At 44.3% G+C, this 21159-nt stretch overlaps 4 protein-coding genes across 4 annotated transcripts; 3 read left to right on the forward strand and 1 right to left on the reverse strand.

Moving 5' to 3' along the window:
* The first annotated feature begins 1540 nt into the window (after positions 1-1540).
* On the forward strand, positions 1541-3445 carry LOC6052078 (cocaine esterase). Its single transcript, XM_001868370.2, is given in 3 exon segments — positions 1541-1657; positions 1730-2591; positions 2594-3445. Coding segments are annotated over 3 exon segments (1692 nt in total). The 5' UTR covers positions 1541-1594; the 3' UTR covers positions 3361-3445.
* Positions 3446-3520: 75 nt separating this feature from the next.
* On the forward strand, positions 3521-5332 carry LOC6052077 (carboxylesterase 4A). The gene is made up of 2 exons (XM_001868369.2): positions 3521-3607; positions 3663-5332. Exons 1-2 carry the CDS (start codon positions 3548-3550, stop codon positions 5286-5288), a joined length of 1686 nt encoding a protein of 561 aa, XP_001868404.1. The 5' UTR covers positions 3521-3547; the 3' UTR covers positions 5289-5332.
* Positions 5333-5543: 211 nt separating this feature from the next.
* On the forward strand, positions 5544-17926 carry LOC6052076 (cholinesterase 1). Its single transcript, XM_001868368.2, has 2 exons — positions 5544-7048; positions 17678-17926. The coding sequence occupies exons 1-2, from the start codon at positions 5568-5570 to the stop codon at positions 17862-17864; spliced, it is 1668 nt and encodes a 555-aa protein (XP_001868403.2). The 5' UTR covers positions 5544-5567; the 3' UTR covers positions 17865-17926.
* On the reverse strand, positions 17873-20327 carry LOC6052081 (sphingosine-1-phosphate lyase). The gene is made up of 4 exons (XM_001868367.2): positions 20039-20327; positions 18728-19766; positions 18429-18667; positions 17873-18370 (listed from the first exon to the last, which is right to left on the reverse strand). Exons 2-4 carry the CDS (start codon positions 19730-19732, stop codon positions 17995-17997), a joined length of 1620 nt encoding a protein of 539 aa, XP_001868402.1. The 5' UTR covers positions 19733-19766; positions 20039-20327; the 3' UTR covers positions 17873-17994.
* Between the last annotated feature and the right edge of the window lie 832 nt (positions 20328-21159).

Genomic DNA, 21159 nt, shown 5'->3' on the forward strand with positions numbered 1-21159 from the left:
TAAAAAGTGTCTAAATAACTCTTAAGTGCTTATAACTTTTGAACTGTTCATCAGACCTTTGATGTTTTAGGCTCATTTGGAAGGTTTTTCAATTATCTAACTAACGATGGGTCACATGCCAAACCCGGACACCGTTATCATCGAAATATTTGAGATCCGGCCTCCAAAAAGTGCATAAATAACACTTAAGTGCTAATAACTTTTGATAGGGTTATCAGATCTTCAATGTTTTAGGCTCATTTGAAAGGCCTTTCAGTTATCTAACTAATAATGAGTCACACGCCAGACCCGGACCCCGTTATCATTGAAATATCTGAGATCCGGCCTCCAAAAAGTGCATAAATAACACTTAAGTGCTAATAACTTTTGATAGGGTTATCAGATCTTCAATGTTTGAATGTCTTTCAAATACCTTTCTAAAAATATATAGCATGATCAGTTTTCTTACAAAAACCACCCTTTTTACAATCTTCTGAACATTAACTAAAATCGTTTTTTAGCATAACTTTTGAAGTACTGAACTAAACTTAGTGATATTCAAAAAAGACTCAGGGGACCTGAAGACGGATCTAACGACACAGATCCGGACAAAATCGGTTAAGCCAGAAGAGTGAATGAGAAAAAAAATTCTACGTCCATCCACACGCACAGACATTTGCTCAGAATTTGATTCTGAGTCGATAGGTATATGTAAAGGTGGGTCTACGAGGCCTATTTAAGAAGTTCGTTTTTCGAGTGATTTTATAGCCTTTCCTCAGTAAGGTGAGGAAGGCAAAAAAAGATGGAAAGTTGTTTTGAGCGCAAGTTATACTATCGAGAAATTAAAAGTGAGAGTGTGTGCGTGCAACATGGAGTTAAACTTTTCGAAGTGCCATGGGAACCTTCACAGCAACTGCACAGAAAGTTTAACTCCATGTTGCACACACTCTCACTTTTAATTTCTCGATAAAAGTGATGTGCACGGTTAATGGTTCTGGTCGAAATTTGATCGAGAACTTTTTCTGAGGTTACTTAAACTTATTATACCGTTCCAGTATTCTCTCGCTATGGTAGCCGTGGGGTCTTTTACAACCAATTGATTACTGTTTGGCATTTTCATTGAGATAAGCCTATGGTATCAGTAGTTGTTGATCATCACTGGAAAACCCCTAATAATTTCCTGCAATAAACAGACTGTCTGACGTTGTCGACTGTATTCATCCTATTACCTTTTTGGACTGTTTTCGAACCACTTCGATAGCTGTGACCGATTGAATCATCTTCCAACGGTTATCTCAAGCTTCCTTTTTTCTGGTAGGTAACTCACGCGATATAGTTAGTCTCGTTCGACACAATGCATCGTTTGACCTAATCCTCCAAAAACCAAGTTGCGTTGGTCCCTCGCGGTGGTCTTGATCCCAAAATATACCAACAGTTAAGAAAGTTAAGCCACATCTATCGCGCCGTGTTGACGACAACTGACGTCGCCTAGCCTAATCTTATCGGCTAAGCTCTTGTTTTTTTTTTTTGGGGGGGACTTCAAAGACTTCAGGTATAAATACATCTTACCGTTGGTCGGAACCGCTTAGTGGACATTCTATCGCCCTCGAGCAGGATGTTCAAGCTCGTAACGCTAGTGGCCTTGGCGGTGGCCACCGCCTCGGTTCACGCCGATCCGGTAAGTTTGGTGCAAGGAGTAGAAGAGAGGGAACGGTCTTCATGGAGTATTTTTTTCTGTGTGGTTTGGTAGGCTCGTCCGATCATCAACACCACTGGAGGACAAATCCAGGGTGCGACCTCGAGCTGTGGACTGTTTTGCAGCTACTTCTCGTTCATGGGAATTCCGTATGCGGAACCTCCGGTAGGCGAGCTGCGATTCCGCAATCCGGTGCCGCACCGTGGATGGTCCGGAATTAAGGATGGTAGCGAACATCGTGCTTCGTGTCCGTCCGGGTCGATGCGTGGAGATGGTTACAGTGGAGACGAGGACTGTCTTTTCTTAAACGTGTACACGCAGCAGATCGTTGGTAGCCGACCGGTTATGGTCTGGATCCACGGGGGATCGTTTTCGGGAGGTTCGGGTGATTCGTGGATCTATGGTCCGGATTTCCTCGTGCAGGAAAACGTTGTCATTGTGACCATCAACTACCGTTTGGGTCTGCTTGGGTTCTTCAGCACTGGAGATAGCCATGCCCAGGGTAACTGGGGTATGAAGGATTGTGTGGAGGCTCTGCGTTGGGTACGTAACAACATCGCGGCCTTTGGTGGTGATCCGAACAATGTGACGATCTTCGGTGAAAGTGCTGGAGCCGCCGCTGTGCACTACCTGGTTTTGTCTCACAAGGCTACCGGGTTGTTCCACAAGGCTATTGCGCAGTCTGGGACCACGTTGAGTCCGTGGGCCTTCCAGTATAATCCGCGGGAGCTCAGCCAACGCGCTGCCAATATTCTTGGCTATCCAACGAACGATAACGCTGAACTGGTGCGTCGTATGCGGTACACTCCAAAGGGTGATTTTGTAAGGCTGCAGCAAGGATGGACAGATATTCCGATCCCTCGCGGGTTCAAACCGTTCGAGTTTGTGCCAACTGCTGAACCGGCCAACTCCCCGAAGAGACCTTCCTTGAGGAGCGCCCGATCGACCTCCTTTCCACTGGAAGATTCAACAAGGTACCGTTTATCATTGGTTACAACGATGCCGAATCATTGTTCATGATCCATGAGCATCGCATTGATTCTACCGTTTGGAATGAGTTCACCAGAAATCCGGACTTCTTCGTACCGCACTACTGGAACATCCCACGGAACACCCCAGCGGCTACCGCTGTAAGCCAAGCATTCCGTAACCTGTACTGGCAGGATCGTCCCTTGGGAGATCCCATCATGCTGGAATGGACCAAATACCACACGGATCAGCAGTTCACTTACGCTTGTGACAAGGCCACTCGTCTGACGGCTCAACACAATACCGCACCCACGTACTACTACCATTTCACCTTCGACGGAGACCTCAACCTGCCGAAGCGTGCCGTTCTGCTGGGCTCCTGGCCTGGTGCGATGCATGCCGATGAGCTGCCGTACATGTTTTCGATGACCAACTTCCCGATCAGTCCGATCCTGCCAGGCAACCCCGCTCTCGCCGTACGAAGCCGCATGGTCCGTATGTGGACGAACTTTGCCATCACCGGCAATCCTACCCCATCTTCGGACAATGCCCTGCAGAACGTGATCTGGCCGACTTTCAACACCCAGAGCATGCAGTACCTGGACATCGGACAGAACTTGGTCGTCGGAAGCCGACCAAACAGTGCCCGCTTGGATACCTGGTACGACCTGGAGCAGCGGTACGCCAACGACCCGTTCCGTTATCCGTGGCAGTAAACTGCTTATCGCATCACCACCTATTGTTAACCACCTAGATTAAGTTGTTATTTTGTCTGTAATGCACGCTTTCTCAGATTTATAACCGTTGTTTTAATTGGGAATATCCAAATGATTCTTATCACAGCTGGTTTGTATTGTTATAAAATCCCGTTGCATCGATTGCTGGTCATTCAGTCCGGTTAACATGTTCAAATCAGCTACATTACTGTTGGTAGCACTTGCAACCGCTTCGGCTCAGGATGCGGTAAGTCGTTGAGGTTACTCCGTGTTCCCCTCGACTCAAGTCGCTTTCCTTCCAGAGTCGTCCCATCATTACGACAACGGGAGGTCAGGTGCAGGGTATAACGGCAAGCTGTGGCCTGTTCTGCAGCTACTTCCAGTTCAACGGAATACCTTATGCCGAACCTCCGGTTGGAGATCTACGCTTCCGAAACCCGGTACCCCACCGTGGCTGGTCGGGAGTTCGCGATGCCAGTGACCATGGCCAGAGCTGCCCTTCGTTGAGTCCGCTCAGTGAGTACAGTGGGGGTGAGGATTGTCTGTTCATCAACGTGTACTCGCAGAACCTGATTGGCTCCCGTCCGGTTATGGTTTGGATTCACGGAGGAGCGTTTGTTCTTGGTAATGGAGATTCCAGGATCTACGGACCGGACCATCTGGTTCAGGAAAACGTCGTTGTGGTATCGTTCAACTATCGTTTGGGGATTCTTGGATTCTTCAGCACTGGAGACACTCAAGCGCAGGGCAACTGGGGTTTGAAGGATTGTGTTGAGGCACTGCGCTGGGTACGTGCTAATATCGCGGCCTTCGGTGGTGATCCGAACAATGTGACGATCTTCGGCGAGAGCGCTGGTGGTGTGATGGTCCACTTTATGACATTATCTCCGATGACTGCCGGGTTGTTCCATAAGGCGATCGCTCAGTCCGGGACAGCATTGGTCCCGTGGGGATTCCAGTACAATCCGAGAGAAATGTCCCGACAAATTGCCGACGCCTTCGGATATCCGCATGACACTGCGGAGCTGACGCGGCTTTTGCGGTACACTCCGATCGCGGAGTTTGTAGCTCTGCAAAGAGGTATCACTGACATCCCGATTCCAAGAGGTTTCAAACCTTTCGAGTATGTTCCAAGTGCTGAACCAGTGAACTCTCCCGAACCGACCTTCATAACGCAGCGTCCCATCGAAATTCTACTCTCTGGAGCGTACAACCACGTACCGATCATGTTTGGGCACACCAACGCCGAAAGCTTGTTCATGGTCCGGGAACACGCGGTGGATTCAACCGTGTGGAATGAGTTCACACGCAATCCGGGCTTCTTCGTGCCGCACTTCTGGAACATCCCAGCGGGCACTTCCGAAGCCAGCGCAGTCAGCCAAGCTTTCCGTAACTTTTACTGGCAAGATCGTCCTCTCGGACCAGCTATCAATCTCGAGTGGACTACCTTCCACACGGATCAACAGTTCATCTACGCAATTGATAAAACGGTTCGGCTGACAGCGGATCGCAGTCCGCAGTCCACGTACTACTACCAGTTCAGCTTTGACGGTGATTTGAACCTTATCAAACGGCTGCTTCTGCTGACCGATTTCCCAGGAGCTGTCCACGCCGATGAACTCCCGTATCTGTTTTCCATGTCGAACCTACCGGTGACTCCGATTCTGCCCAGTAACCACGCTAATGTTGTGCGCCAACGTATGGTTCGTCTTTGGACCAACTTTGCCATCACTGGAAGGCCGACCCCGAACTCGGATACCGCGCTGCAGAACATCCAGTGGGCGCCGGTTCAGGGAGGTAATATGGCGTATTTGGACATTGGTCATGATTTGGTACCTGGCAATAACCCCAACCAAGCACGTATCGCTCTGTGGAAGGACCTGGAAGATCGCTACGCCAATGATCCCTTTTTCTATCCGTATCAGTAGGAAGTGATGCAATAAAAGTCTTTTTTCATTTTTCCATCCGAGAATCCTTGTTTTGACGAGAGTGTCAATGTCTTGCTATCTGGAAAGCTCCCCAATTAGACCCCCCAAAGATTTCAACGCACATGATCGGCTCCTCCGTATCAGTAGCTATTGACGCACTGCTGTAATAAAAATCTGCCATTCTATTGATATCGTATCGCATGTAACTCCGATAAGCGCTCTATATTTGGACCAATCAACCCCACAAGACGCCAGTTCTAATCCAAAATTGAACGAAGCATGTTCGTCGTCCTGCTCGTGTCCGCGATCGCGCTCGTTGTATCGGCCCAAAGTGGCCCAATCATAAGCCCACCCGCAGGCCAAGTCCAGGGAACGATCGAGTCCTGTGGGCTGTTCTGCGAGTACTACTCGTTCAAGGGGATTCCGTACGCGCAACCTCCGGTGGGTTCGCTTCGTTTCCGGAACCCGGTGCCACATCCCGGCTGGAGTGGAGTCCGCGACGGCAGTCAACATGGGGCCATTTGTCCGCAGATGGATGCTCTCACGATGCAAGTGGTCGGCGATGAGGACTGTCTGTTCCTGAACGTGTACAGCCAGCAGATCGTCGGATCGCGACCGGTTATGGTTTGGATCCATGGAGGTGGATTCAGCGCAGGGTTCGGCGATGTAGAGGTGTACGATCCACGGAAACTGGTGCCGGAAGGAGTGGTTGTGGTGACGTTCAACTACAGACTGGGAGCGTTGGGTTTCCTGAGCACTGGAGATCAGTATGCGCAGGGTAATTGGGGCTTGAAGGATTGCATCGAAGCGCTTCGTTGGGTGCGTGGAAACATTGCAGCATTTGGAGGAAATCCGAACGATGTAACGATCTTTGGAAACTCTGCTGGAGGATCGCTGGTGCATTTTCTGTACTTATCCGGGTTGGCCGACGGACTGTTTCACAAAGCGATCGCGCAAAGCGGAACGGCTTTGGTGCCGTTTGCTTTCCAGACACAACCGAAGTTCTATGCAGACCGGATGGCATCAAGACTAGGACTATCTACCAACAGTGCAGTATACGTTGAACAGATGAGATCTGTTTCGCCGAGCAGTATCGTAACTCTGCAAAACACAGTGGCGGATATACCGGTACCACGGTTCCTGCGGTCGATGGACTTTGCTCCGTCTGTGGAACCGACAACATCTCCAGAAGCGAGAGCACTAGTTGATTCTCCTATGAACTTGATCAACAGTCGAACCCATCAGCTTCCCTTCATGGTAGGATACAACGATCTAGAGGGATCGTTCTTCACGGTCACCGAAAGGTTCTTCGATCAAACAGTTTGGGATCAGTTCAACGCGAATCCACATCTATTTGTCCCATTCTTCTGGAACATCCCGCAAGGATCAGCCTCCTCAACTGCTGTAAGCTCCGGATTCCGACAGTACTACTTCAACGGTGCCCCTCTCGATTGGCCGGTGGCTTTCGAGTGGGATCGCTACATCGGTGATCACCAGTTTGTGTATCCGATCGATGAAACAGTTCGAGTTCATGCACGGGATGCTGCCCCCGTGTACTGTTACCAGTTTTCGTACGATGGTGATCTGAACATCTGGAAGCAACTGCTCCAGATCGCCTTCCCGGGGGCGACACATACCGACGAGTTGTCGTACATGTTTGACTTGGCAGCTCATATGGGTGTGACGGTGCCGCCGGGAAGTCATGCCTTGACGGTGAGCAGCCGTGTCGTGCGGATGTGGGCCAATTTCGCGAAATACGGGTATGTCAGAATGTTTGACAGGATCTTTCAGATCAAAATGATCACTATCGAGTAGGTAGTGATGGCAAACAGGTTTTATACAATTTTTCATCAGAATATTAGAAGGTACAATCTTTGTTCAGCATATTCTCGTACGGAGAACTGGTGGTATTCATTTCTTTTTAAATTAGATCTATTTTTTCTAATCTCATTGAATCCAACTGAATCTCGTTTAATTCAAGATATTTCTTTAACTAACCTATTCTTATCGAATTAACGCGCAGCCAGTTCGAAGAAAATATTCGAGCAAAGAGAGAAATTGTGGATATGTTCTTGAATTTCATACATCCGAGTTCCCCCGACATGTGTCAGGTTTTTTGCTTTCAAGATTTGTTTTTGGGTTAGACAAGTGAATGTTTCCGTGTCTTGTTTACAATTTGTTTGGTTTTTATTTTTTTCGACTCCTCCACCAAACGTCAAACAATACATTCAAACCCCCGGTGGTTTGACACCAACTGTTGTCAAACCAACGGGGTCACTTTTTAGTTTGACACCCCTGTTACACGGAGTTCACACACACTACCGTCGTGTAAAAAGTGACAGTTTGTCACTTTTTAGTTTGACTTTGACCAACCAACGGGGTACAAACGAAAAAGTGACCAACCACCGGGGGTTGAGTGTACAAAATTGCTGTACAATCTTTCCCGAAAGAGATCCGGAAATTGATCCGGCATGAAGTTTGTACTGATTTGACGTGGCCACCTGGGGAAAAAAAACTCGGCAAAAAGTCCGGAAGCATGGCACAAATGGTTAAGCGATCTGTCTTTCTAGCAGACGATCAGAGATCGAATCCCGACCGGTCACCCCTTCACCTATTTTCTTGGGCACCCAAGGAACAACAAATACTCGGTAATTAATTACCACAAACGCACACATGCCGCTCCCCCTACTACAACAAATAGCGGCGGGTGAGTGTGGAATGGACGGGAAGATGACCAACCAACTTCACCACAACGCGAAGACTCTTCCAACAAGACCCCCAGGAGATCATCAATGTCCATCAAGACTAAGAATAATAGATCGCGGATCTATATAACTAGACGCACGGCTCCGTGATGGCAAAGACGACTGAGCCAGTCAGGGTAAAAATTAAAAAATCCGGGAATTTGACTGAAAAACCGAGAAAATATTTTGAGTTTAAAATAAGTTAAAATTCGACAAACTCCTCTTAAATTGAAACTCCTCTTTTTTTTTTTTTTGTTGAGCCTTATGACCACTGCGACCAATTAGAGGAATATTGTGGTGTGACTCTTTTTTTTTTGTAGCAAATCAGGTTAACCCAACACCATGGAACGATGAGAGGCAGCTCCTGTTTACTGCATGTTGTCCCAGTTAGGGTCGACTTGTTTTATAAAGTCTATCACCCTACTAGGACGGAAATGGTTGATATTGGAGGGATGTAAGATCCCTTTCCCAAAAAATAATATTCTAGTTTGAATCAGGGCACCACAATTACACAAAAGGTGCTCTGATGTTTCATTCTCAATATTACAAAATCTACAATTTGCGTTTGGAATTTTCCTCATATTAAATAAGTGGTATTTGCATGGGCAGTGACCAGTTAGTAAACCAGTTATCACCCTTAAATTTTTCTTATCTAGTTTTAATAGTTCTCGAGATAGTTTTCCACCTGGAAAGATAAATCTTTTGCTTGTCTGGAAGTATCTGTAGAATTCCAGATTGAATTGATTGTTAATTGTTCCCAACGTTTTAGCTCCATTTTCAGAGAACAATCTGGAACACCAAAGAAAGGTTCTGGGCCAATGAAGTCAGTTTCAGATCCTTTCCTTGCCAGACTGTCCGCGTTTTCGTTTCCTAAAATTCCACAATGACCAGGAACCCAGTAAAGATTGACCGAGTTCTTTTGGGACAATTGCTTTAGTAATTTTATTCCTTCCCATACTAGTCTTGACTGGCAGGTATACCCTTTCAGAGCATTTAGTGCTGCCAAGCTGTCGGAAAAGATACAAATATTAGCTAATCTATAATTTCTTTTGAGGCAAATGTGCAAACATTCAATTATTGCATAAACTTCTGCTTGAAAACTGTTGGAAATTGTCCCATTGGAACAGATGTCTTAATTCCTGGTCCAAACACTCCAGCTCCCGTTTTATTATTCATTCTAGAACCATCCGTGTAGAACAGAATAGAGCCTGGACGAAGATTAGGCCCACCATTATCCCACTCGTAGCGACTTTTAGCGTCCACTGTGAACGGAATGTCATAGTTAGCCTTTGTCGGCATCCAGTCTACTATTGAGTTTAACGCCGGATTCAAGGTAAAGTTTTTAAGGACTTCTAGGTGCCCTGTCAAATCTTCATCCTGAATTCTTGTGGCTCGATTCATTAATAAAGCACTCTTAAGGGCTTCTAATTCTATGAATTTATGAAGAGGAAGTAAATTTAACAAGGAGTTTAGTGCAGCAGATGAAGTGCTGTGCTTAGCTCCAGTTATTGAAATGGTGGCTAATCTTTGCAGCTTAGCTAATTTAATTTGGGCAGTTGATTCTTTAACTTTCGGCCACCACACAAGTGACGCATACGTAATTCTTGTTCTAACTATGCATGTATATATCCAATAAATCATTTTAGGGCGGAGACCCCACTTTTTTCCAAATGTTTTTTTACTCAGCCATAGAGAATTAATTCCTTTGTTTAATACATTATTCAGGTGAGCATTCCAGTTAAGTTTCCTATCTAAAGTAATACCAAGATATTTCACTTCGTTAGAATACTCAATAGTTGTCCCACGAATAGCAAGATTAGGTAGTACTAGTGACCTTCGTCTTGTGAACGGTATTATAACTGTTTTAGAGGGATTTATACCAAGACCCTCATTTTTGCACCATTTTGAGATAAAATTCAAGGCCGATTGCATTCGGTTACAAATTTCGCTACCTATTTTTCCCCGAACTATTATACAGATGTCATCCGCATAGCTGATCAGTTCAAAGCCGAGACTCGCCAACTTTTTCAGAAGATCGTCGACTACTAATGACCATAGCAGAGGTGATAGAACTCCACCTTGTGGACATCCTCCGTGGTCTGATTACCAATCGTTCTCCTCCAAGGTCGGCAGATATCTCCCTTTCAATAAGCATTGTTTCAATCCATTTGATAATCCATGAACCAAAGCCCCTTGATTCCATGGCGGAACGCATAGAGCTGTGAGATGCATTATCAAAAGCTCCTTCAATGTCTAGGAAAGCAGCCAGAGCTACTTCCTTGGCTTTGAGGGACTTCTCAATTTTAGAAACTAAACAGTTTAAAGCAGTTATAGTAGATTTACCACTTTGGTATGCAAATTGGCTATTACTTAGAGGAAATTTGATCAAGAACGTTTTTTTTACAAAATCATCAAGAATTTTTTCCATAGTTTTCAATAAAATAGAAGAGAGACTAATTGGACGGAAGGATTTGGGACTTGTTTTGTCCCTTTTCCCAACTTTTGGAATAAATATGACCCGTACCTCTCTCCAAGCTTTTGGGATATAGCCAAGAGCGATACTGGCTCGAAAAATGTCTGTTAATTTAGCATTGATAATATCTTTACCCTGCTGGAGAAGAGCAGGAAAGATGCCATCCATCCCTGCGGATTTAAATGGTTTGAAAGAGCTCACCGCCCAGTCAACCTTGGAACGAGTAAATATTTCACAGGCTTGATTATGGGCAAGTACAGACCAATCTTTTGTCAGTCTTTCGCCCACGGCCTGATCTATACAGATCTCGAGGCCTCTTAAAACACTTGTTGTGAGATTTCCGAATAATTGTTAGATTATTATTAGAAAAACTAATTTAATCCACCTATGTGGTTGGAGCCTTCCTCACAACAATGGCTGTACACAAGTTTCATCTATTTTTTAGATCCGGCTTCCAAAAAGTACATCGATATCACTTAAGTGGCCATATCTCGAGACAGGGTTACCAGATCATCAATGTTTTGGGATCGTTGGAAAGGTTTTTTGATAACCTAACCAACGATGGGTCGGATGATGGATCCGGACAAAGATTACATACATTTAAGTGAGATCCGGCTTCAGAAAAGTACATAAATGTCACTTAAGTGGCCATATCTCGAGACAGGAATGCCAGATCTTCAATGTTTTGGACTCGTTGGAAAGGTATTTTGATAACCTAACCAACGTTGGGTCGTATGATGGACCCGGACATAGTTTACATGCATTTAAGTGAGATCCGGCTTCAAAAAAGTACATCAATATCACTTATGTGGCCATATCTCGAGACAGGGTGGCCAGATCTTCAATGTTTTAGACTCGTTGGAAAGGTTTTTTGATAACCTAACCAACGATGGGTCGGATGATGGATCCGGACAAAGATTACATACATTTAAGTGAGATCCGGCTTCAGAAAAGTACATAAATGTCACTTAAGGGGCCATATCTCGAGACAGGAATGCCAGATCTTCAATGTTTTGGACTCGTTGGAAAGGTATTTTGATAACCTAACCAACGTTGGGTCGTATGATGGACCCGGACATAGTTTACATACATTTAAGTGAGATCCGGCTTCAAAAAAGTACATCAATATCACTTATGTGGCCATATCTCGAGACAGGGTGGCCAGATCTTCAATGTTTTAGACTCGTTGGAAAGGTATTTTGATAACCTAACCAACAAAGGGTCGGATGATGGATCCGGACATAGTTTACATACATTTAAGTGAGATCCGGCTTCAAAAAAGTATATCAATATCACTTAAGTGGCCATATCTCGAGACAGGGTTGCCAGATCTTCAATGTTTTAGACTCGTTGGAAAGGTATTTTGATAATCTAACCAACGATGGGTCGGATGATGGACCCGGACATAGTTTACATACATTTAAGTGAGATCCGGCTTCAAAAAAGTACATCAATATCACTTAAGTGGGCATATCTCGAGACAGGGTTGCCAGATTTTCAATGTTTTGGACTCGTTGGAAAGATCTTTGGTAACCTAAGCAACGATGGGTCAGATGGTGGATCCGGACCTAGTTTACATACATTTAAGTGAGATCCGGCTTCAAAAAAGTGCATCAATATCACTTAAGTGAGCATATCTCGAGACAGGGTTGCCAGATATTCAATGTTTTGGACTTGTTGGAAAGGTCTTTTGATTACCTAGCCAACGATGGGTTGGATGGTCGATCCGGACCTAGTTTACATACATTTAAGTGAGATCCGGCTTCCAAAAAGTACATCAATATCAATTAAGTGGGCATATCTCGAGACAGGGTTGCCAGATCTTCAATGTTTTAGACTCGTTGGAAAGGTATTTTGATAACCTAACCAACGTTGGGTCGGATGATGGACCCGTACATCGAGACAATGTTTTGGACTTGTTGGAAAGGTCTTTTGATTACCTAGCCAACGATGGGTTGGATGGTCGATCCGGACCTAGTTTACATACATTTAAGTGAGATCCGGCTTCAAAAAAGTACATCAATATCACTTATGTGGCCATATCTTGAGACAGGGTTGCCAGATCTTCAATGTTTTAGACTCATTGGAAAGGTATTTTGATAACCTAACCAACAATCGGTCGGATGGTGGATCCGGACAAAGTTTACATACATTTAAGTGAGATCCGGCTTCCAAAAAGTACATCAATATCAATTAAGTGGGCATATCTCGAGACAGGGTTGCCAGATCTTCAATGTTTTAGACTCGTTGGAAAGGTATTTTGATAACCTAACCAACAAAGGGTCGGATGATGGATCCGGACATAGTTTACATACATTTAAGTGAGATCCGGCTTCAAAAAAGTACATCAATATCACTTATGTGGCCATATCTCGAGACAGGGTGGCCAGATCTTCAATGTTTTAGACTCGTTGGAAAGGTATTTTGATAACCTAACCAACAAAGGGTCGGATGATGGATCCGGACATAGTTTACATACATTTAAGTGAGATCCGGCTTCAAAAAAGTATATCAATATCACTTAAGTGGCCATATCTCGAGACAGGGTTGCCAGATCTTCAATGTTTTAGACTCGTTGGAAAGGTATTTTGATAATCTAACCAACGATGGGTCGGATGATGGACCCGGACATAGTTTACATACATTTAAGTGAGATCCGGCTTCAAAAAAGTACATCAATATCACTTAAGTGGGCATATCTCGAGACAGGGTTGCCAGATTTTCAATGTTTTGGACTCGTTGGAAAGATCTTTTGGTAACCTAAGCAACGATGGGTCAGATGGTGGATCCGGACCTAGTTTACATACATTTAAGTGAGATCCGGCTTCAAAAAAGTGCATCAATATCACTTAAGTGAGCATATCTCGAGACAGGGTTGCCAGATATTCAATGTTTTGGACTTGTTGGAAAGGTCTTTTGATTACCTAGCCAACGATGGGTTGGATGGTCGATCCGGACCTAGTTTACATACATTTAAGTGAGATCCGGCTTCCAAAAAGTACATCAATATCAATTAAGTGGGCATATCTCGAGACAGGGTTGCCAGATCTTCAATGTTTTAGACTCGTTGGAAAGGTATTTTGATAACCTAACCAACGTTGGGTCGGATGATGGACCCGTACATCGAGACAATGTTTTGGACTTGTTGGAAAGGTCTTTTGATTACCTAGCCAACGATGGGTTGGATGGTCGATCCGGACCTAGTTTACATACATTTAAGTGAGATCCGGCTTCAAAAAAGTACATCAATATCACTTATGTGGCCATATCTTGAGACAGGGTTGCCAGATCTTCAATGTTTTAGACTCATTGGAAAGGTATTTTGATAACCTAACCAACAATCGGTCGGATGGTGGATCCGGACAAAGTTTACATACATTTAAGTGAGATCCGGCTTCAAAAAAGTATATCAATATCACTTAAGGGGCCATATCTCGAGACAGGGTTGCCAGATCTTCAATGTTTTAGACTCGTTGGAAAGGTATTTTGATAATCTAACCAACGATGGGTCGGATGATGGACCCGGACATAGTTTACATACATTAAAGTGAGATCCGGCTTCCAAAAAGTACATCAATATCACTTAAGTGGGCATATCTCGAGACAGGGTTGCCAGATTTTCAATGTTTTGGACTCGTTGGAAAGATCTTTTGATAACCTAACCAACGATGAGTCAGATGGTGGATCCGGACCTAGTTTACATACAATTAAGTGAGATCCGGCTTCAAAAAAGTGCATCAATATCACTTAAGTGAGCATATCTCGAGACAGGGTTGCCAGATCTTCAATGTTTTGTACTTGTTGGAAAGGTCTTTTGATTACCTAGCCAACGATGGGTTGGATGGTCGATCCGGACCTAGTTTACATACATTTAAGTGAGATCCGGCTTCCAAAAAGTACATCAATATCACTTATGTGGCCATATCTCGAGACAGGGTTGCCAGATCTTTTATGTTTTAGGCTCGTTGGAAAGGTCTTTTGATGACCTAACCAACGATGGGTCGGATGATGGACCCGAACATAGTTTACATACATTTAAGTGAGATCCGGATATATGTGAAAACACATTTTTATACATAACTTTTGAACTACTTATCGAAACTTCAATCTGTATAAAACTCGATCTATGGGACCCTAAACCAAGTCGAATGCAACAGGTTCGGGTCAAATCGGTTCAGCCAGTGCCGAGAAACATGAGCTAGTTTGTTGGTCACATACATACATACACACACACATACACACAGACATTTGTTCAGTTTTCGATTCTGAGTCGATATGTATACATGAAGGTGGGTCTACGACGTTTTTATACGAAGTTCATTTTTAGAGCAGGATTATAGCCTTACCTCAGTGAGGAAGGCAAAAGGCCCAAGAAAAGTCGTGAAGCTGTATTTTTTTCTATTTTCCTTTAAGGTCTTGCAGGGGCAACAGGGCTATCGCGTCAGAATATCAGATTTCCATTTTTTTTCTAGCAAAAATTGTTGTCAGGCGCTTTCTAGTTGGCATTTTTGACTGACCACCCGATGTGTGTGTTGTTTGCATCAGGATAGAGAGTAGAGTGTAACAAAAATGACTTTTTGGCGGGCATTCAGGGGTTTGTTCAGGTGGGCATACTGAGCCCAAATCCCAAATATGAGCTTGATTGGACGTAACAGGAGCTGGCGCTCCGCCCTTCAATTTTAAATGGAATTTAACCCGTAAAAAAAAGGTTTTTTTTTTCAAAAATGCCCATTTTTATGCATTTTGGTCACTAATGCGTTTATTTTCAACATCACTAGCGTGTTAGCCAGATTTTTGCGCATCTTTTGGTATATTTAACTTTGAAATTTGGAGCACCCTAAAGCTCAGTAGAGACCTTCAAAGTCTGGCATTTTTTCAAAAAATCGTCCCTGGCAAAAAAGATATGCGTCGCACCTCGCGACGCCCGAGACGCCATTTGATTTTGCTGGGAACGATTTTTCGTGGGTCTCGTGGCGCAGGGGTAGCGGCTTCGGCTGCCGATCCCGATGATGCTATGAGACGCGGGTTCGATTCCCGCCTTATCCACTGAGCTTCTATCGGATGGTGAAGTAAAACGTCGGTCCCGTTTTCTCCTGTCTCGTCAGAGGCGCTGGAGCAGAAATCCCACGTTAGAGGAAGGCCATGCCCCGGGGGGCGTAGTGCCAATAGTTTCGTTTTTTTCGGGAACGATTTTTCGAAAAAAATGCCAATCTTTGAAGGTCTGTACCAAGCTCAAGGATGCTCCAAATTTCAAAGTTATTTATACCAAAAGATGCGCAAGGATCTGGCCAACACGCCAGTGGACATTAATTAAAAAATCTTTTTTTGCAATTCCGCTGTGAAACTGTCAACTTTTCCTGTCCTTCTGAAGAAATAAAACGGCCTACTTTTTCCTACCAAAAATAACAGAATCGAATAGCAACACTTTTCAAAATAAATGCTGAAAAGTTCTACTTTTCAGCACTGAAATGAGTGCTGAAAAGTTGAACTTTTCAGCACTTGTTTCGAAAAGTAAAACTTTTCAACATTTTTTTTATTTAAACGATTTATTGGAAAAATACATGAAAATTTTACTTAAAATTTCACTCCATGGGTGTTTATCGGAATTGCAAAATATATTGTATGGATTTTTTCAGCCGCCAGCTCCTGTTACGTCCAATCAAGCTCATATTTTGGATTTGGGCTCAGTATGCCTACCGGAACAAACCCCTGAATGCCCACCATAAAGTCATTTTTGCTACAACCTAATAGAGAGCCTACATCAGGACACTGTGACATTTTTGGGTTAGATTGTTATTTTTTTTCACTGGGTCTAGGGCCTTTTAGACTTTGAAAATAGTTTTTGTGAAATGTACACTGAAAGAAAGACACATAGCAATATCACATGTTTCACACGTGATTCTGCCCCATACGACTTTACATGGGAATGTCATGTGCAAATCACTTGAACAAAATTCATCGCGCGACGTGGTAGATTCAAAGGCAAATCACGTTAACCTCACGTGTCATTGCACATGATTATCACATGAAATGTTTATGGGAATGAAATGGATTGCACATTAATATCAAATGATTTTCTGTTCAGTTTCAAGTGAATATTTTATGTAGCATATTATTAAAATACGTTTCATATGTCTTTGAGTTTTGCCTTTTATTTTTAAAATATAAATAACACTTAACAAACTTTTAAACGTATACACAAACTTAACTTTTTCGAGAAATTTAACTTAAACAATTCACACTTAAAAATAAGATGTACGCACATTCTGGACGATCAGCGATCCGTGACTCCTTGGCCAAACACCGGAGCTCTCACCTCACGGAGGTCCTGGAAAAATCTCTTCCATGGAAATCCCTAAGTTTCGCTGGAAATTAGCCTATCCGTGATTTCCTGGAAAATGGCATAAAATTGTCTATTTAGTATTCAACTTTGCAAAAAAAAAAATATAAGAAAATACTTACCACATAATCCTAAAATACTTAAAATATAAAAACCACTTTTTCCGGGAGCAAAAATTAAAAGTGCGAGCTCCAACTCGTACCCATTGAAAATTGCCATCTTGCTTTAGGATTAATTTTCATCATCGATAGCATTTGAAACTAACGTGAATTTCACTTGGAAATCAATGGACAAGTCGATTAGGGCAAATCAGAATGAAATTCATTTGAATCTCACGTGACTTCCACTTCAAAACCAAAGGACAAGCCGATTGGGGCAAATCAAAGTGAAATTCATTTGAATCCCGCGTGAACACCATGCAACAGATGAGTGAATGTTTTTTCCTAATGATCAGCTGGAGCTGAATGATTTTCACATTCATTTGAAATGAAAAGCATGTCAGAGTCAAAGGAAAATCACGTGAAGTTATCGTGTTGGTTTTTGGAGTAGCTCACGTGAAAAAACATTTGATTTTGCTATGTTGGGTTTTTTCAGTGTATAATTTTTGGTAAAAGTCACAACAAACAGAAATGCTGCATTACTGTTTCGTGCACTTGGTTTTAGTAAAATTGACAGGCCTACTGCGTTGTATTAGCCACAAAGAAGATTCTTTGAGCGGAGCAAATTTCAAAGGAAATGTAAACCTATAAGATTCTGTTGAATGCCCTAGGTTAGCTGTTTGATATTGGTCAAGTTCAGTGGACAACACATTATGAAGCTTAATTTGTTTCAGCAATCCAACTCCAAGCACCGACGGGCTGCTGCAGAACGTGATTTGGCCGAGCGTTCAGAACGGTGCCGGCACGGTTCCGCTGCTCGACATTGGACAGAATCTGATCGTTACGGACAGCTTCGCGAGGGAAGAGATCCGCCTGTGGTACGACCAGCAGACCCGGTACGCAGTCAATCCATTTTTGTAAACAAAGCATTCAACGGTTCATAAATATACGTATATTTCCATCAAGACAGTCTAGATAAACATTGAAATACATGAAGCGCATTAAATGCTCGTCGAAATATCACATCCACAAACTCTCTCTCTCTCTCTCTCTAGTTGGTGCTCTCCACGGTGTAGTACATCGAGTCGATAAAGCACTTGGTGAACTCACCGACGACCTCCCGGTCGGGTACCTCCTGTGCCACCCCGTAGATGGCCATCTTGCCCTCGACGGGTTTCTCTGGGTTCTGCATGCACAGCGCCACCTTGGAGCGCACGTCCGCCACGAACTTGTCCGCGATTCCGTTCTGGGTGTGCATGTGCGTCACGCAGATGTGGATGCCCGAGGGGAACTGCAGCGAGTTGAGGTTCCAGCCGAGACCGTTCAGCTCGCCCGATAGGCGGAAGATGTCAAAGTCCTTCGAGCCGATCGCTACCACGCTCGTGGCGGGCGTTCCGAAGATGTAGATGTTGTCGATCTTGCGGAGTCTGGAAGAAGGTTGGGTTAAGGAGGTTTGCTATTGAGTTGAAGATCTTTGAACCTTACTCGGTTTCGATGTAGCGCGCGGTGTCGATGATGCGTCGGGTGCGCTCGACGTACCCCTCCAAGCCGAAGTTCATCATCGTAGCCCAGGTCGCGGCGATGATGCCACCGGCGCGGGATCCGTTGACGGTCGGCGAACCGTACACGCCGCCGGGCCACTCCGTCGTCACGGTGTACTGGTAGTGGCGGTAGATCTTGTCCGAGTACAAGATCACCGAGGACCCTTTGGGCGTGAAGCCGTACTGAAAGAAGAGAGTTGCGTTGGTTGCGACGATTGGGTCTAGAGATCGGACGGGTCTTACCTTGTGAGTATCTGCTGATATACTGGTCACTCCGTCGACGCTGAAGTCAAACGGCTTAATCGAGTAGCCGGCCTTCTTCATAAAGATGATCAAGAAACCTCCGAGACAGGCGTCAACGTGCACCGGGATGTTGTACTTCTTGCCCAGCTTGGCGATCGCCTCAATGTCGTCGATCGTTCCGTACGGATAGTTCGGAGCGGACCCCACTAGCATCACCGTATTTCCGTTGATGGCACGTTCCATGGCCTGGATGTCAACCTCGGTACTGTCCGGATGAACCGGAACCGTCTTGGTGTACATTCCAAAGTACTTGGCCGACTTGTCGAACGCCGTGTGGGCCGTCTTCGGGAGTACAATGTTAGGCTTGGTGATTCCTTTGACGTCACGTGCGTAGTCCCGGTAGGCTTTGCAGGCCATCATAATCGACTCGGTACCACCGGTGGTCATCGTCCCGCAAGCATTACCATCTCCATTGAACAGCGTAGCCGTCATACGGACCACTTCGGCTTCCATCTTGCAGACTCCGGGGAACACGTCCGCGTGCAGTGGATTCGTATAGGACGCCTTGCCGTACACCTCGGTCACGAGTTTGACCAGTTCCGGGTCAAAGTAGTAAACCCCACCGGACAGGAAGCCCTCCTTCCAGCGGTAGTGCCCCAGGGCAAGATAATCGTCAACCTTCTTCAAGATCTCATCCTGCTTGAGTCCCTGCTCGGGCAACCTCGTCGTAAACGCCCCGTGCTGCGAAGCATCCTTCACGAAGCCCTCGTTGATCTTGTCAATCTCGGCCGTAATCTTTCGCTGAACTGCCGGAATCTTGCGGGCCAACTTGAAGAAGCGACGCCGAGCGCGGGCGTACAAACTCTCATCCTCGCTGAGCAAGTCCCACAACCAAACCAGCCCCAGCACCGTACTGGTCGTGATGGTCACAATCTGCCAGGGAGCGCGCCCGGCCAGGGCCCGGTCCACCGGTCCGGTAAGCAACTCCAGGTGTGTCTTCAGCATGATGTGCGGCGATAAACTGGCAGGTCACCACACTCTGGAACGAAAGGTTCAAGTCAACAACACTCACCTCTGTCTTAATCTGCCTCTTAGGTCTTGTGATAAGGGTCGAGCGTGATAAGCCTTATCTGGACCTGGTGGGCTATGCTTTTTTGGACGCCATAAATTAGCATACAAGGAATCGGCCGAATCGCTGATATCGTAACGAGACGGCTTTCAGCAAGTCGTAGCAATTGCCGTAATTTCTTTGTTTCTTTGCACAAACTCGCGTAACTCGTAGAGAAGGCCAACTAAAGAGTTGCTACATACCTTTTATGTGGCTATCGTTGAACTTCAACTCGTGTCTATATCTAAACAGGTGATATTACAAGACTAGCAGGTAGCTTCTACGAACACTTTCGATTTTTTTTTGGATTCTTTTTACTTTCGGTGGTTCAGTGCTGCTTGCCTTTGAGTGAGGAGTTAAAAAAAAGCAGATAAACAAATTACAGGCCAGATTGGTGGTGGCAGCTAACGAAGAGAAACTGAGAATGAAACTGAAGGAACGGACTTGACTGACTGTCGATGATGAGTGTTTTCTTGTTGTCTGTGTATTTACACTGAGTACGGGCAGAGAACGATGTAGACGAAGAGTGTGAATCACTGGAACTTGTGTTCAGTGTGGCCAGCAATGCCTCACGTAATTATAAAGCTGGTAATTTTGGTGTTTAAAAAGAAAAAAAAACTCGTCATAAAAAAATCTTGAATTTAATAAATCTGATAATATAATTCACAAAAACAAAGTCAGAACACATAAATTCCACTACAGTTGAGAAGTCTTTTGACGTCGGAGTGTTTGGTATGGTATTGTACAGCGTGTACAATACCATACCAAACACTCCGACGTCAAAAGACTTCTCAACTGTAGTGGAATTTATGTTCCTTCCTCCTCTTTTGCTTCTGTGAAATGTGATCTGTTTACAATCTGTCTCTAAGGTTGATACAATTAATATTGTCAAGAAAACATGGAGCTTACTGTAACAAGATTTTTTTTCAAGATGTTTTGTCTTGACTGACTGCGCTTGCGATTGATTAGATTAAATTTTGATTAGAATATATGTTGTAATTGAGCGCGCACTTTCAAACAATGCACGACCCACAAAATACCTCCAAGAAGTCAGTCTTATGCAAATATGGCTGAACATTCCTTAAAACATTTTTGTAAGCACAATATTACACGCAGAAAAATCAATCTGGTTTGAATCAAAAAAATATTTTGTTATTTTAACTTGACGATTTTTTGTTGAATAAACCCTCAAAACCGATCGAAACAACTAAACATTTTGAGTTGAAATTACTTGATGTATTTTGTCAAACTCTTTTGGAAATAACAACAAAAATTTTGATTTGATTCAACCCATAACGGCGTTGAATCAACTTGACTGTGTTTT

Source organism: Culex quinquefasciatus, chromosome 1 (genome assembly GCF_015732765.1).
Source record: "Culex quinquefasciatus strain JHB chromosome 1, VPISU_Cqui_1.0_pri_paternal, whole genome shotgun sequence".
Taxonomy (NCBI): Eukaryota; Metazoa; Arthropoda; class Insecta; order Diptera; family Culicidae; genus Culex; species Culex quinquefasciatus.

Coding starts and splice junctions, on each gene's coding strand:
- LOC6052081 (XM_001868367.2), bottom strand. CDS start 19,732: ATGCTGAAGACACACCTGGAGTTGCTTACCGGACCGGTGGACCGGGCC. Junction 18,668..18,727: donor TATCAGCAGATACTCACAAG/GTAAGACCCGTC, acceptor CTCTTCTTTCAG/TACGGCTTCACGCCCAAAGG. Junction 18,371..18,428: donor GCGCGCTACATCGAAACCGA/GTAAGGTTCAAA, acceptor ACCTTCTTCCAG/ACTCCGCAAGATCGACAACA.
- LOC6052077 (XM_001868369.2), top strand. CDS start 3,548: ATGTTCAAATCAGCTACATTACTGTTGGTAGCACTTGCAACCGCTTCG. Junction 3,608..3,662: donor CCGCTTCGGCTCAGGATGCG/GTAAGTCGTTGA, acceptor CTTTCCTTCCAG/AGTCGTCCCATCATTACGAC.
- LOC6052076 (XM_001868368.2), top strand. CDS start 5,568: ATGTTCGTCGTCCTGCTCGTGTCCGCGATCGCGCTCGTTGTATCGGCC. Junction 7,049..17,677: donor GCCAATTTCGCGAAATACGG/GTATGTCAGAAT, acceptor AATTTGTTTCAG/CAATCCAACTCCAAGCACCG.